Genomic DNA, 15,156 nt, shown 5'->3' on the forward strand with positions numbered 1-15,156 from the left:
AGACCCACGCTCCAAAGTTACCGAGGATCCTGGTTTTGCTGCTGAGTGCTCCTGACAATTCTCCCTTAGATCAGCTGCACGCAGCCAGGCCGCTACTCTGTCGCTCAGGCGGCTGGACGATTACACCTTCCTTAGTCTCTCCATCGCTTCTTTTGCGGGGAAAGAAGGGAGCTGAACAGTGGGGCTTAGTGCTGCTGCTTACGCATACGTTTATATCGTCCCCTCTCCCCGTGCAATAAACTCCAGGAACACTGACAACAGCAGCGCTCCGAGCTGGGAGTAAGCGACACTGATTGTCTCAGGATTTACTTCTCCTCCTCGGTAATGCCCTACCTCTTGTTCAAGGCAGTGAAACTAATGGTTTAGATATTCAGAGAGAGAGGAAAAATTCTTTACAAAGGCAATAGACTGAGGGAAATACAAACACAGATGGGAACTTTAAAAGGGAAACAGGCTGTTCCTATAACAGTTTAAAAACATGGCAATTGCCTTAGCTCAGTAGAAAACAAGCTCAGCATTTGCTGTATCTTGCAACACTAAGGAGAGAGAAAATAGCGAAGATGGAGGTGAAGCCAAAACTGCAAAGTGTTTTCGCACAGCCCCACGAAGACAATATTCTGCTCTGTGAACGTCAGCTCGGCGATGCCCTGATCCCCGGGGCTGCAGCACTGTCGGTTTCCTGTGACCATGCAAAATGAGATCATTTCCTGGCCTGTGTCCTTCTCGGTGGGTGGCTTCTTTTTCCATTAGCTGTCTAATATGTTTTGGTTAATTCTACCTCTTAATTGTCTTTAACGAGCACCAGATTTGCGACACCTCACTTGCAAACCTATTCTCAGAGTACGGGAGCAAACAGAGGCCTTTGAGCCGAGACCAAAACTTGAAAGAAGCGCAAGAGAAACCCTCGGCGCGCATCAGCATTGATCCTTCCCAGCTCCGTGGGGGCATTTCAATTGCTCTACCACTGAACCAAGCCAAAGCAATTAATCTCTTCCCAACTACTACAGAGAGTCATTTAACTTGTCACCGAGGTACATCTGTGATGCTATATACGGCACATAAAATACATAGGTCTGTATACGTTTCTTAAAGCCCGTCGCTCCTGGTTGGGCTCTTTCCCCCCTCTCAGATGAAACCAGTCCTCTGCTTTCGCCTCCGCTTGAAACTAAGCTGCTTCTCGTTCCTCCCAGCCTGGCATTCTTTGCTTCTCTTCTCACTGTAATTAGTTTACAAGACTACTTATCCAGATGATTACTGCTTTTAAATGACAGTCGTCTTTTCTTTTACTCCAGTTCATTGTTGTGTATCATTTTGTCTTGCTATCTGAATACCCAGTTCTCTAAAGCATTTTCTCATTATGTTATCTCCTAATATAAGACATTTTGAAATACTTCATGAGAGGCATTGTATGAAGCAAACCGAATTGAATTTTCTCTCCAAGTCAGGGGCTTTCAGCATCTTTCTCTAGCTAAGTCAGCAGAGTTCTTGGCACCCATGCCCAGGGGTAATGGCCACTCTTTGCAGCCCAGATTCGAGCTTGTGCCCTTTTTAGAGCAAATGAGATGACAGTGTCAGAACCTGGAAAGCAAACAGGGGACAGATCGATACCTCCACTCATGATGAGGATGGCAAACAAAACTGTTTGGTGTGTTTTTAAGGCTTTTACCGCCCGTATTAAGGAAATGCTATTTTGCCATCTCTCTGTACATCCGGCGCTGGTGCCGAATGCGTATGTGGGGGGTACGTCTGCGTGTGTTTACAGGAGGAGGAAAGAGGGAGGGAAGGGGGAAATAGCAGGGCACAGAACTAAATTGCAGAGCAAGTTCTGGAAATAAGACAGTGAAAAGCTTCCTGCGGGCAGGCAGCTTCCCAGGGGAGAGCAAGCCTTTCATTGTCTATAAAATCACGCCTTGCTGGAGGTCCTCAAAAGTAGAAGGGGTAGTGCCTAGAGGCAGTAAATCTCTCACTGTTGTATTATTACATTCTAAACAGTTAGCTACTGTGGAAGCCGGCACACAGCTTCAAGAAAAGAAAGGGAGAAAGATGGGGAAAACTGAACAAAGGGAAGAAGAGGAAGATGGCAATAAAATTGGGAAAGACCCCCCTGCCACAATGCTCCCCAAGAATAGGTCACATCAAAGACAAACCGCAAAGAGTAAATCGTCACGGTGTTAAAAGTTAACTTCAACTCCTCCTATTGTGATTTGACACCACTCTGGAACAGTATTCTTCAAATTTGAATGGTTAGCCTGTAGCACAGGGGATTAAATCCACCTTAATCCTGTTAAACATAGATGCCACTAAAGAGAGGCGCTCTCTCAATGGCGTTATGACAAAAGCTCTCCACACTGCAAATTCAATATGGTTAACAAAAAAAATCCCAAACCTGGATTAATACTGAGCAAACAACATCAGCATAAGCAGGCTTAGAGAGAGGAATTGCTTTCCATATGCTACGGCATCAGGTTCCTCCGGATCTTCAGATACCAGTCTGTAAATGCTACAGACATTGTTTCTCCTGCTCGCAACTGCTGTTGGGTGGCGACCTTCCTTGCTTGCTGATACCAATTTAGCAGTTGGTACAGCTTCTCTGTAATCTGGTACTGTCTGTTGTTTGCTGGTACCAGATGGATACCAGATGGGTTACTGTGGGCAATGGCTCCTCTGTGTTCCAGTCCCCAAAATCACTGCCTATAGGGTCAGTCCTGTCAGTTGACTCCTAAATGGTGCTTCAAAGCAGCATTCTGAAAAACCTCAACATCTGTTCCTTACTCCTAATGACCTTAAAGAATCTTGCAGACATGCTTCCCTTCAGCCAGGAGTTATTGGGCATCTGCAGGAAAAATACAACCTTCTAGATGCTTGCAGCCATCAAGCTCACCCCTGGCTAATGGCAGCTCCAGAAGCCACCACCTCAACTCTGAAAGCCAGCACTGAATGTGATGTATAATCAATACATTCTCTTCTGTGATAGCTCCACAATGTAGGAGTTCAGGAATACTTCAAGGCATTTTTTCAAACAGTACTTTCAGCAGTCAAATGGAAGAACAAGGAAGGAAAAAACTTAAAGAACCTTTGAAAAGTAGCAGAGACACTGAGGGCCAAACATAAAGCATGGAGGGAAACCAAGGAGAGAGAAAGTGATGGAAGAGATCTGTTGTAAGCATTAATTTGTGATTGGTCTTTAAAAATGTTGACCTGGTTGTCAGACTACAGACAGGAGCTGAAAGGTCAGTCAATGGTTTTGAATGCTGCCTACTGCAGTTCCCTCCCATGCTATTTTGTATGACTACTACTATGTGTAAGAAAGAGGAAAAAAAGTTTATTTAGGACAGTATGGGAGCATTTAGGTAAATTCTCTATACATGCTACAGCAGAATACTGTCTAGAGAAAAACACAGCTGACATCAAAGCATATTCCCCCACCCCCTGTCTTGCTTCATGGAGAAGTTATGATAAACAGGTTGTGTGTTCCCTAGGGTTACCATGGAAACTCATTCTTTTCAGGCCATCATTTGCAAAGGTAAAATTTGCATTAAAATGTGATGGAATTTGATTTTGTGCATGTATGTGTGAAACTCAAGTGGGGTCATGCTACCACACAGTATAGCTATTATTTCAAACTCAGGAGCATACACTGAAGAGAGAGATCTATTAATCCACATAAACACCTCAGTGACCAAATTACAGTTTAATTGCTAACTTGAAAGGTATCTTCCTAGCAAATTAAGAGAAATACTTTGAAAGTGAACTTCAAATGCAAATGTAAATGTTAATACTGATCCGCTGGAGGGTACCACCAAATAGCAATTTCTTAAATTCCCCTATAATCATTGCACAAGGAAGACTGAATTTAGATTGTTGGACTGACTTTGTTTTGCTGGTGGTAGGACAGAGATGGACAGCACAGGCATGTTTGTCAAATTATACATTTTTATCATGTCTTGAAAGAGTTACTGTCAAATTACGAAGCACGTAATTTTTATATAGCCATGCTTAGAAGAACCTAAGCAACCTTTGGAGCTCCTCAGGACCCACCTTTGCTTGCCTTGTTCTGTGCCATATCACGACTTAGTGCTGTACTTTTACTCTAGATACCTGCAGCAGTGACTTTTCTAGGAGCACCTAGAGGTGTAAAGCACACACTCACTCAGGCCTCGCCAGGGCCAGTGCTCCACCACAGCCACCCTCAAAACTCGTTGGCATGCGCAACTGGCGTTCCTAACGCAGGAGTGCACCATCTCCAACAGAAACTTTGAGTTATTATTTCCAACCCAGCAAGCAAGCAGATAAAAGGACTAAAACCAGAAAAATCTTAGCAATTACTAACCAGATTACATTTCAGAAGAGATGCTAATATTTGTCCTCTTTCCAGCTGTACACAAGCAGAACGTACATGCATGACACTACTCCATGAAATCCATCATATTGTGGGAAATTGGATTATTCACATACAAACTGCCCAGAATAGCAGGACCTCCTTGGAGGCAGCAGGGCCAGAACGCATGCTTCTGCTCCGAAGGCAGACAAGCCAATATCACTTCGATTACTGTAATTAGCTTGTACCACACAGGACTTAAGATATACAAATGTTGTATCATGCTACCTTTCATACCAACAAATGCCTACTTACAAATTCAATTTATTAAACAAAGCAAATACAATAAAGAAAGTTTAAAAAAATCAGTTTACTGTTTTTTTCTAAAATATCAATTACTAACTTTTGCAGAATTCCTCAAAACTCAGCACACTGAGTAGATGGAACGTGCTCTAGCCAGACCCCAAACTGAGCAAGAGGTAAGGGACCAGTGCTCCTTCTTCCAAGCCCTCTCCGACAGTAAGAGTTGAGGCTGGAAGTTTAAAAGAGCTGTCCTTCAGCAGAAAGGCCAAACTCACGTACAGCACCAGCCTTACTGAGTAAACGGAACTCTCTTTTCCCATATTTTTTGCTTTATTTTAATGCAGTCTTGGTATTAGATTAGCATCTGCACTACAGACCTTAGACTAGGAACTAATAAAGTTATCTGCTCAATCTCTCTGTGTCTGAGGCAGTGACTTTATTTTTCATTTTAAATAATTATAACAATGTCGCCTGTTTGTCGAGAAAAATAGAGCCTTTATATATTCCCAGATAATTGCTTATACACAGCACCCAGAGATACATTCTAATTACTTTTCACACCTTGGCTGTGAAGAAATCTTGAACTTTTTAGTGCTTTTAACTGCAAGACAATAATGTAGCAGAACACCCCGACACCTTGTGCTACTGAAGCTGTGCCTGTGACACAATCTAACAAACCATTCCACTAATGCATTTTGCAGTGAGGAGCCTCATCAAAACTCAAGACTACCCAAGGCCCGCACTTCAGATCTCATGTCGCAATACTGAGAAGACCTGCACAGACACAGCGTGTAAAAACTCAACCCAGAAATCAGAAGTTATTGGAAGTTTACTATTTCAGTTGGTTTCTGTCACATACCTAACTATAACAAATGAAAGATCTGTACTCTGTGAGAACCTCAATGGCATAGTTGTATTGCTTGACCCAGCTTCTCTCAGCCTCGACCCCGCTCTGCACACACTGGGTCAACCGTTGCAGTTTGCCTCACTGAGGTCATTCCTCCTTCCATTACATTAAATGGACAAATTTTGCAGAGCTTTGTCAAAGCTACTGCAATGTATTTTGGTGGGACATTATCCCCAGCAGGGGCATCTGGACAGCAACCAACACCTTTCTGAACAGGGTGCTGTCTGGGACAGCAACTTTTTTGCATCATCAGTATTTTTATTGCTGATTTAGAAAAGATTTCTTAAAAATCAACAACGTACTGCACAGGGGCATAACCCCGGGAGATGAAGCTGAGAGTTGGTAAGGGCTGTGGATATCTGATGGTAAAGGCAAAGACTTCTGCTTGTGCCTTAGCAGGGGTCACATCTGAGGCCCAATTTCAAGCCCAATCTAATAAATACCTAAGCACATGCTTAGCTACAGACAAGTGCTTCAATGGCATTACACACTTACCTTGTGCTTAAAAAAATGAGTGCTATGCTAACTGGGCCTCTTTCCAGAAGTTGAAGTAGGCCTCTTACCAGTGGCCGGAGGAAGGGGAGGTCAATTTTAAAAGGAATCTACTTTTTTTTTTTCCCCCCTTGCAGTCAAGACCCCCGAGCAGCTGTATTTGATTCGATGGTACGTGGGGCTCTGACGTGCTAGAAGTCGGGACCGAGCAGTCATGGAGAAGTCTGTTTCACTGAGGGTAAGGGAAGGCTCCAAGGGCAAAGTATGAGCTTTGGTGACCTCTCATGAAGGCTCAGCATCAAAATCTCCGGCCTTTTCCACCTTCCCCACGTGACGCAGCCCAACATTTGACAGTGCTCAAGGACCGTTGACACGTGTTCACGTACCTGTGGAGTGACCTAGGAAATCCACAGGCGGGCAGAGAACTGTAAAGCAAAGACTTGCCGAAGACGAAACGTGTGGCAAAGAGCCAGCTGCGGGCTATGCAGACCCGCGACGATGCCCTCGCCAGGACCCACATGTTGGTGTGGGGCCCGGCTCGGAAACGGCTGTTCCCTTGCGCATACAGCTGCGTCCCTGAGGCTAGAAGAAGGCCTAAGCGCAGAACACAGCAGCTGTGCACTGTATTTATGGCATGGATTACTTGCTACTAACTCCCCTCATCAATGCAATTACCAATTAGAGGTTTGCTTCTTGTCCCCCTAAGCACGTGGGCAAATTAGGAGAAAAGCACCCAACAGAAAGCCTCCAGGGCTCTGCGTAACGCCCCGCGGCGACGCGCGGCAGCTGCCCGGGGCTCTGCCGGGGCCCCGTCACGTTCTCGGCTCGGGCGGCGTTCAGCGACCCTCCGCTGACTGCATGGGAGGTGAGCGCTGGGGCTGAACGCGGAGGCCGCTGGCACTGGGACCTCTGCAAGGAGGCGCATGGCCGGAGAGCCTGGTGGCACCGCGTGCAGTGCTCTGCTTTGCTTCAGCGGCTTCTGCGGAGCAACAGGAAAGCTCGAGCGTCTGTCAGCCGCCGAACCACCACCCTGCCTCGAAGCGCCACAGAACCCAGCTGTGCGAGGAGGTACCTCGCGGAATAAACGACTTCACAGAATATTCTGGGCACAAACAGCACCCGTGGGCTTCGATAAGGTGGCATATGGCACCGGCACCGCTTCCCTCGGTAAACAGGAGGGCGTACGTAGAGTTAGCTCGAAGGCATGAGCGTTTCAGCTCCCCTCTGCTTCAGATACTCTATGCCAAATTTAACCTTTGTGTAAACAGGAACGACTCCAAACAAGTTATAAGAGTCACTCTGTATTACCAGTATGAATGGAATTGAATTTGGCTCTCCCTGCTTGCGCCATTTGGAATAGTTTATTTTTCACATGAGGTTTGGCAGGGATTTCCACGCAACAGTTTCGCCCCCAAACCTGCCCCTAAAGCCAGCCTGCAAATTTCAGAATCTCTGCTTTGCTGGAACAGCTTTTCAGAACAGACCCAAGCTGAAACCTTCACTGTACAGCGGGAAGGAGTGACCACAAAGAGTTCTTGATTGGTGAGTTAATCATAGGTCCTAATAAAATATTTTACATCTGCTATTAATTAATATGTTTTAGTAACACGTACACAAAAATATTTCTGACCCACGGTTTTCAAAGCTGCTATACTTCATGTAATATCTCCCCCCCCCCTTTTTTTTTAATTCAGTGTTTTCTACTGACTAATAGTCCGTGGGCTTTCAGAAAGTCTGGAATTCATAGCAGTTTCTGCTATATGGTTTTACATTGTACATAAAATTGTCATTTCTCCCATTGCGCTAGAAGAGAGGAATGTTATTATTCTAGAAGTTGGAATTTTGGTTTTGGTTTCTAACCATTGTCCAACACAAACGTCTGTGCATTTTGGGAACCTAACCTACTTGAAATGCAACATCCTGAACCTGGAATTAATTGATCACGAAAAGCACAAACAGCTCCTTATTCATCTGCAGCAAGTATAGAAGAACCCTTTGACACATTATGGAAAAATAATGCAGTTCTTAACGCTCCTTTTCTTTTCTGTTTGATTTTTAGGCTTGGACCCCTGCCAGGCACACAATAAACTACTTGGCCTTTAGCACAGACAGGCGTGATTCTTCTTCCACGCTCCAAACTGGGAACTGACAAAGCTCAGTGCATTACAGATTTGCTTCAATCAAAAGCCTCATAGCTAGCATCCAGACACGGGATTCCTCGCATCTTCAGGTTATTTATCAAGCTATAGATCTGATTTGCAAATGAGAAAGCAAACAGCTCTTAGAACGATTTAACGTGAGGCTGGGCATAGGATCCAGTGAAGCTGACGTGGTCGCTGACAGATGAAGCACCGTTCGCAGTGTGCCCTGGGTTACATGCAGTCCTTGAACATACATAAAAAAGATAAAGTTTCGCGAAGAATTTACTGCCACCCTGACAGAAAGAACTGATGTTTTAAGTAACTGGATTTGTACGAAATCTGTAAGACAATCCAAGTAAATCCTCAAATAGATGATTAATTCCTCACTATCTAAAAGTCCTTAAATACAAGTGCATGCGCGTGCACACGCGCACACACGTTAACTCTATGGCTCCGCTTGACAACTCCTCCTCTTTTTCTCACGATCTTTTATTAGTCTGTGACTCCAGAGCCCTGACAGTGCCTCGTGCAAAAGCCCTCCAGCTCCTAAGGAGACTGCTCAAGTTCCTGTGGCTTATTGTTTATACACTTCTCTCAAGGTTTGACTAATACTGCTGTATATGATAATACTATATAAACATATGACCTCTCTTTCTGTGCACTCCAGTGCCCTTAGCATTAGGTTTCTCTAGAATATTTTCATGAGTACTTTCACTATCTAACTGACGCCCTACTAAGACATGACTATGTATGCACATACCTAAACTCTATCCTGAGAGCTGATACTTCCCAGTAGACGTCCTGGCTGTCAGAACATTTCACAGCAATCTCAAATTATACTGACAACAACAGGTACTCTTTTTCCTGGACAATATTTATGCTTATCACCAGCCTGTCCTTTGGTTACGTAGGTCTAGCTGAGGTTTGCTTTAAGCTTTGTGATCTGCTGTATCGAATGTGCTTTATCATTTATCCCAGTTACACACTGGAGGGGGGTAAGGGGGTCCAAAGTATGCAAAACCCAACAATAACCCAAAACACAGAGAAAATAGGGAAGAATTTCAAAGGAGCTGGCTCTATAGTACACACGGTGCCATATACATGTGTCTGTTTATGCAGACCAACTAAACCGAATTATTCAGCTACTTCTTACATAAAATGAAGGTGCAAGAGAGCAAAAACTCATCCAACAACAGATGAGAAGAACAGAGGAGAACTGGAAATGGGTGAGGGGGAGGAATGGATGACGAGAGAATAGCAGGCTTATTTCAAATGAATTTTTGACCTTATTTTTAAAACATTTATGGATCCCAATTGCCTGTCATGAGATCATTTTCCCTTACAATGCTGGCTTTTCAGCCGGCTCTGCACTTTAACTTGATTTATCCCACTTTAAAAAAAGTAGCTTGTTAGAAATACCCCTTCTACTAGAAATTCTGTCCCACTACAGTGTCAGCTAAAGGCCACTTGTCAACGTCAGCTTTATCAGATGGAAATTTGCCTCATGAATTCTCAGATACTTTTCGGGAGGACAAGACCCTGGGTCCATTTCTGAGACTGTTGATTTGCCATGGATAGTGTCTTCTCAAATTATCCTCTGTTGTTTCCCAACTTATCTGCACGTTTCATGAGATGGTGGGTAGTGATTACAGCAGCTGCTGTACATTAGAAAGACATCTTAAAGCAAAGCTGGCTTAGGTAAAACAGCTGACTGACAAAAGCATAGAAAGAACTAATCGAGTATTAAAAATACATAGGGAGACACAGCATCTCCTTTCCAGCTGCAGCTTCCCTGGTGACACAACCTTCTGTGGGAAGTAAGAAAGCTTGTACCAGAAGGTTTTCCTCCTCCTCAGCTGTCTGCTCACTCTTTAAAGAGAGACCTGACATCCTAGAGATTAGAACAAGTTTTTATTTATTTACAATTATGCAATTAGTCATCAGCATGTCTCTTCACTGATGAGTAAAGGTGGAGAAAATCAGCTGTTGTTCAATCTGTGTTACCACAGTACTGCTAAGGGTCAGCAGTCTGAGGTGGGAATCATGATACTACTTACAAAATGTCTGGAGGACTGTCCTGGCAAGATGCTTTTGAGACATTTGTTTTCTTTTTAATATTTTGATTCTATTTTTGTTTCTTCTTTCTTTGAATGTATGATTTTTTTAATATATATACAAACACACACACACACACACACATATATATATGTGTATATATACATATATATATATATATGAAGTAAAACCACATGTCAGAGTAAAGCTCAAGAACTTCCAAACAGGAGCCAGAAAAGAGCAAGCTGTGGCCCCATTGCTGTCCAGACCAAAGCAAGGCTGGATGGACCAGTGGATGCACCCTGATTTTGTTGTAGTGATAGACCGGAAGTTTTTGAAATTTGTAAGCCACTTCAACAGGAGGAACTGTTGCAGCAACAAGCTTCACAGTATTACAGCCCTTGAAGTAGACTCTGAGTTTAAAGCAGATTGCCTTTTCTCACAACAAAAATGCTTAAAAATGTTCTGCGTTTGAAGAACCAAAAACAATCCTGGTGCCGCTCCTGTTAATCAGTTCAAGATTGAGAGATTCAAAGCACTCTTTCAGGTGCTCTGATTAAGGACAAATTACCTCACAGGAAAAGCAAAGCTTTGGAAATCAGTAATCTCTAGGCATTATACCTAATAGAAAAGGCTTTAAAAGGATTAGCTACAAGGAGCCTTTGTGAATCTTAGAAAACTACACTGGACCACAAATCTGAACATCCTGCGAGAGTTAATAAAACTCTATCAGCTTGAGATAAGAAGTAGAAGTTCTCAGGCTGCTGAAGATGTACCACCGGGCAGGTCTGGGGTCCCTGTCAGGACACTTAGTATGCTGTAAGATTTCAAGAGATAGACACATTTGATGCTTACTCTAACTTCAGCTTGCAATAGCTATTCAGAAGAAGAAAGGCAGCTACATAGATTGCCAAATTTGGGCCACAAAATTCAAGGCAGCAGATTGAAGTTAACTGCTCTAAGGAAAAAATTATTTTGCTGAAGGTGATATTTTTGGTAATTAAAACAGAGTAATATATACAAAAACATTTTTGCGGGTTAATGAACAAATATATATGTTAATTTATGTAAAAATATCATTTTTAACTATATCTCTCTGTGGCTGCAATAAAGTCTACTCTCATAAGATTTTTTTTGACTATCACCACAGCTGCCGCAGATTTCACTTCATCATTTGCACTGGTAGCTTAAGGGGCATTAAAAGCTACAGTGATGTTAGTACAAACCTCAAATCTATTTTGATTCTAAAGATTTTAACACAGTTCTATCTGTTTGTCTCTCTTTTAACCAAAATTTTAAATATAGCATAAATGGCATCATGTCAAAGAGTTAAATTTTGAATGCTTGCTGATTATATTTACTTCTGAAGAGACAGAGCCTAGCCCTGAAATCTTGCTGAGGTGAAGCTCCTGAGTGCTACAATTAGATCCCACACGCCGTAGCTGTTGCGTTAAACACACTGAAAAATCAGACATTCCTGATTTTATCACTGGTTCTACCTTGTATTACCCAAAGATTATAAATCCCTGTGTCCTATGATTCCTAGATATACAACAGGGAATACAGTATGTCTCTAACAGTTCCTTACCATTGGTAAAATATTTTAAGATCCTTTATTGGAAGAAGAGCAAAATATTCCATTTTTCACTTCATAAAAATGACTGAGGATGTATCATGGCCAGATTGCTATTGGCCTGTGTGCAGAAGGAAGGGCAGGGGCAGGCATGCTTACATTTCCTCCCTCTCACTTTACAGTGAAGCACAGTGAGAGTCTGTTCTTCTAATGCTCTCATTAAACCCAGAGGGAATCACTGGATGAACTAAGAGAGTACCATAAATCCTGCTGAAAAGTCTTGATGCCACCACATGTGACTGAGAGTTTGGCAAGGACTGCTTATCTTGGGCCTCCCCTGGGAGAAAGGAAACCTGGGCCTAAATCAATACTGTGAATAGACATGTTATTTTTAGCCCAGTTTTCAGGACATCCATGTTTTCTTCGGTAAGTTGGCATTAAAAGATTTCTTCATTTCTATAAAGCCCAAATTCATGTTAAGTTGACACAATGACTTCTGGAAAGCAGAAACAAATCAGCATATTCTGCAAACCCTGAGTGCTGTGACAGCACTTTGCATCATGCTGTGGACCTACCCAACGCTGCTCGTAATCAGATGGCTGGGCTCTTCCCTCGTCATCCTCATAGAAAGGTAAGCCCTCTCGCCTGGCCTGATGGTACTCCTTCCGCAGCTTCTGGATACGATCAGCATTCACACCACCTGGACAGCCGCTGAGAGGGGGGAAAGAAACAAAACAGCTAAATAAAACTCATCTGTACACAGGTGTCTTGAACATGGGTCAGATACCCACTCGAGCACACGCACAAAGTACTCACACCTGTGAGACGAGTGCACGGTGAATCTCTGACCATCCTGATCTGCATAGCAGCTCACGTCACCCTTATTTTTGCATTCTGCTATCATTAAGCTCCTAACTGTGAACTTGATCCCCGTTTTCAAAAAAGGCTGTCCCTGTCCAAAGAACTTACAATTCCAGTACACGACAAGAGACAACAGATGGATGCAGACAGATGGGGGAGCACAAGGAAACTTTTAACATTCCTATGAGCAACTATAAATGGCTATCATATTTTAATAATAATGATGATGATGATGATAAGCTGCCAGAAAAATGTTTCCTTTTGCTCCCACGCTAAATGTGGAATTTCCCTAAAATTACATTTGTTCAAGGTAAAGAATAGACTTTATTCACAAAGAAGCACAGAAAAGGTTTTATCTCATAAGAAACAACCTCCCTCCCAATTATACAAAGAACTAAAACATCAGCCATGAAAATACAGGGGAGGCAAAAGAGATGGGAAAGCACACTATCAAATCTTGACACCATTTTTTAAAGTGCTAATTAGGCAGTAATCCAACACAGACTTGCTTGTATGCTGAACTGCATGCTCCAAGTCTGCCTTCGTAGAGAAGGAGTCGGAGCCAGTGGAGTTACTCCGTTTGTCAAGCAGAACACATGCAAGTCTTTGTGGGCTTTGAGCCTTCTAAACCTTCCAAAACCTTACACCTGGACTTACACAACTGTGGAAGCTCACGCAATACCTGGAGGGATGAACCACCATGGCCACCCCAACCCAAAAATCCCCACAAATAAAGCTTAAAAAATACAGCCACATTGAAAATGGATAAACTAAATGTTTCCCGCAGCTATTTCTAGACTTGTTCTCGTCAGCACTGGGTGGACACTGACCACATGGCTCAACAACATTTACCAGCATTCACAGGGCAATATACAACTTATTTGGGGCCGCTCCTAAACCAACACCAATAAAACTTGGTTATTGCAGCCCATCCTCAGATATTCTCTTACTCTGCAACCTTAACTCTGCCCCTCTGAGAATGGGCTACAGCAGGATGGACTTAACCACATGAACCACCCTCCGGGGAGCACCATACCACCTTCCCCTGTGTTTGCTAGACTTTATGGAAACCATTTATAGGATTTTTCATAGCAAACTGAATTTATAAAGCACATATAAAAGACTGGACATAAACCCCGCAGTTCAATAATAAAGAGTTTCTAGTATCTAATGGCCATCTAGATTGGTGGCTAAATTAGGTTTGAAATTAATTTCCAGTGAACGGAGATTTCACATAGGGTGCAAATGCAACGGAGCATGCAGCCAGCACTGGGAATGTTTGCTTGCAGCTTCAGGATGTTTCCATGAGAAGTGAACACTGGAATGACTTGCTTCCTTGGCTCCTAAGCAATCGAGGCCCCTCTCCTCTACAAAGCCCTGAGGTCTCAAGCTTCTTTGGCTGACTCACCCAGCTCTTTCAGAGCACAGGAAATTTTTCTCATCATCTGCCAAGACGGTACAGAAAGCTTCTACAAACTCTGTGGTCTATTAAAAAATTGCACATTCCCTCTTTTTTCTTCTGACTCTTTCCACAGTCTTTGTCCTCATATGTGAACAACTTCACATGTGAAATCTTGTTATCTAGGGCAGAACCATCTCCAGTTTACAGGATACTGGGATTGAGACAGGCTAATGGGAGATACCACTTAGGACAGCGAACTCTGGAGCATCATGCATGAGCAATACAGTACCTGTGAAAGCCCCTGACTTTACCTGTGTCTACAGAAAATAAGCAGTTTAAATTAGGGCTGCCACCATACAGAAGAGGCCCCAAGTGCAATGCTGTCCTTGTTGCTTGGCCAACTTCATTACACACAACGGAGCAGAAGCTGAGAAGGGGAAGGAAGGAAATACAGGCAATGTCTGGTTTGAGTCAAGCTGCTCTGGCTCCCTGCAGCCCTCTGCAAACTGTATTAGCACCTGTGGCCAGTGGACTGCTGGCCACATACCCACTTTTTACCTCCAAGTATTTTTGGCTGAAGAGATAATCTGAAAATATCATAAAGTTTTTTTTTCTTTTTTTCTGAATGAAACTTGAGATTCATTAATTCAAGCAGTGTGTCAAATACTGTGAGAAGCAGCAACAGCAGCCTGTGCTCCATTTGCTGCAGATCTCCTCTAGGTGAGCTTCCTTTTGCTGAAACCCATCTGGTCAGCAAGTGGAAGGAGCTGCAGGACAAATGGAGATTGATTTTATATATATATATATATATATATATATATATATATATATATATATATAAAAATATAAAAAAATCCAGGCTTGACAGCTTTTTCTTTAGCAAACCTCTGTCACATCATATTAAAGCACAAAACCCAACCATGAGAATGAGTAGGAATGTTTGAATGAAAGATAGCACCAAATGGAAGCTCATCCATCTGGATTAGCGTGAAAACACAAGCATAATCTCTGTGGAAACAAGCAGCTCCATGAAGTCGGATTTTCTGTGCCTCTCCTCTCATGTGGATTCGCTGGTGTCCAATAATGTGACTGAGTTCACACTGC

General features: G+C 43.0%; 1 protein-coding gene across 4 annotated transcripts in view; it reads right to left on the minus strand.

Moving 5' to 3' along the window:
* PARD3B (par-3 family cell polarity regulator beta) overlaps nucleotides 1–15,156 on the minus strand; it is a 417,558-nt gene that overhangs the window by 36,739 nt on the left and 365,663 nt on the right. For all 4 annotated transcript variants that reach the window (XR_009958854.1, XM_062579370.1, XM_062579372.1 and 1 more), the window contains exon 21: nucleotides 12,365–12,500. Coding sequence is in view for 3 of the 4 variants with exons in the window: in XM_062579370.1 (XP_062435354.1) it covers nucleotides 12,365–12,500 (136 nt within the window). In the remaining variant the exon portion in view is untranslated. The remainder of the gene's footprint in view (nucleotides 1–12,364; nucleotides 12,501–15,156) is intronic.

This window comes from Rhea pennata, chromosome 6 (assembly GCF_028389875.1).
Source record: "Rhea pennata isolate bPtePen1 chromosome 6, bPtePen1.pri, whole genome shotgun sequence".
NCBI lineage: Eukaryota > Metazoa > Chordata > Aves > Rheiformes > Rheidae > Rhea > Rhea pennata.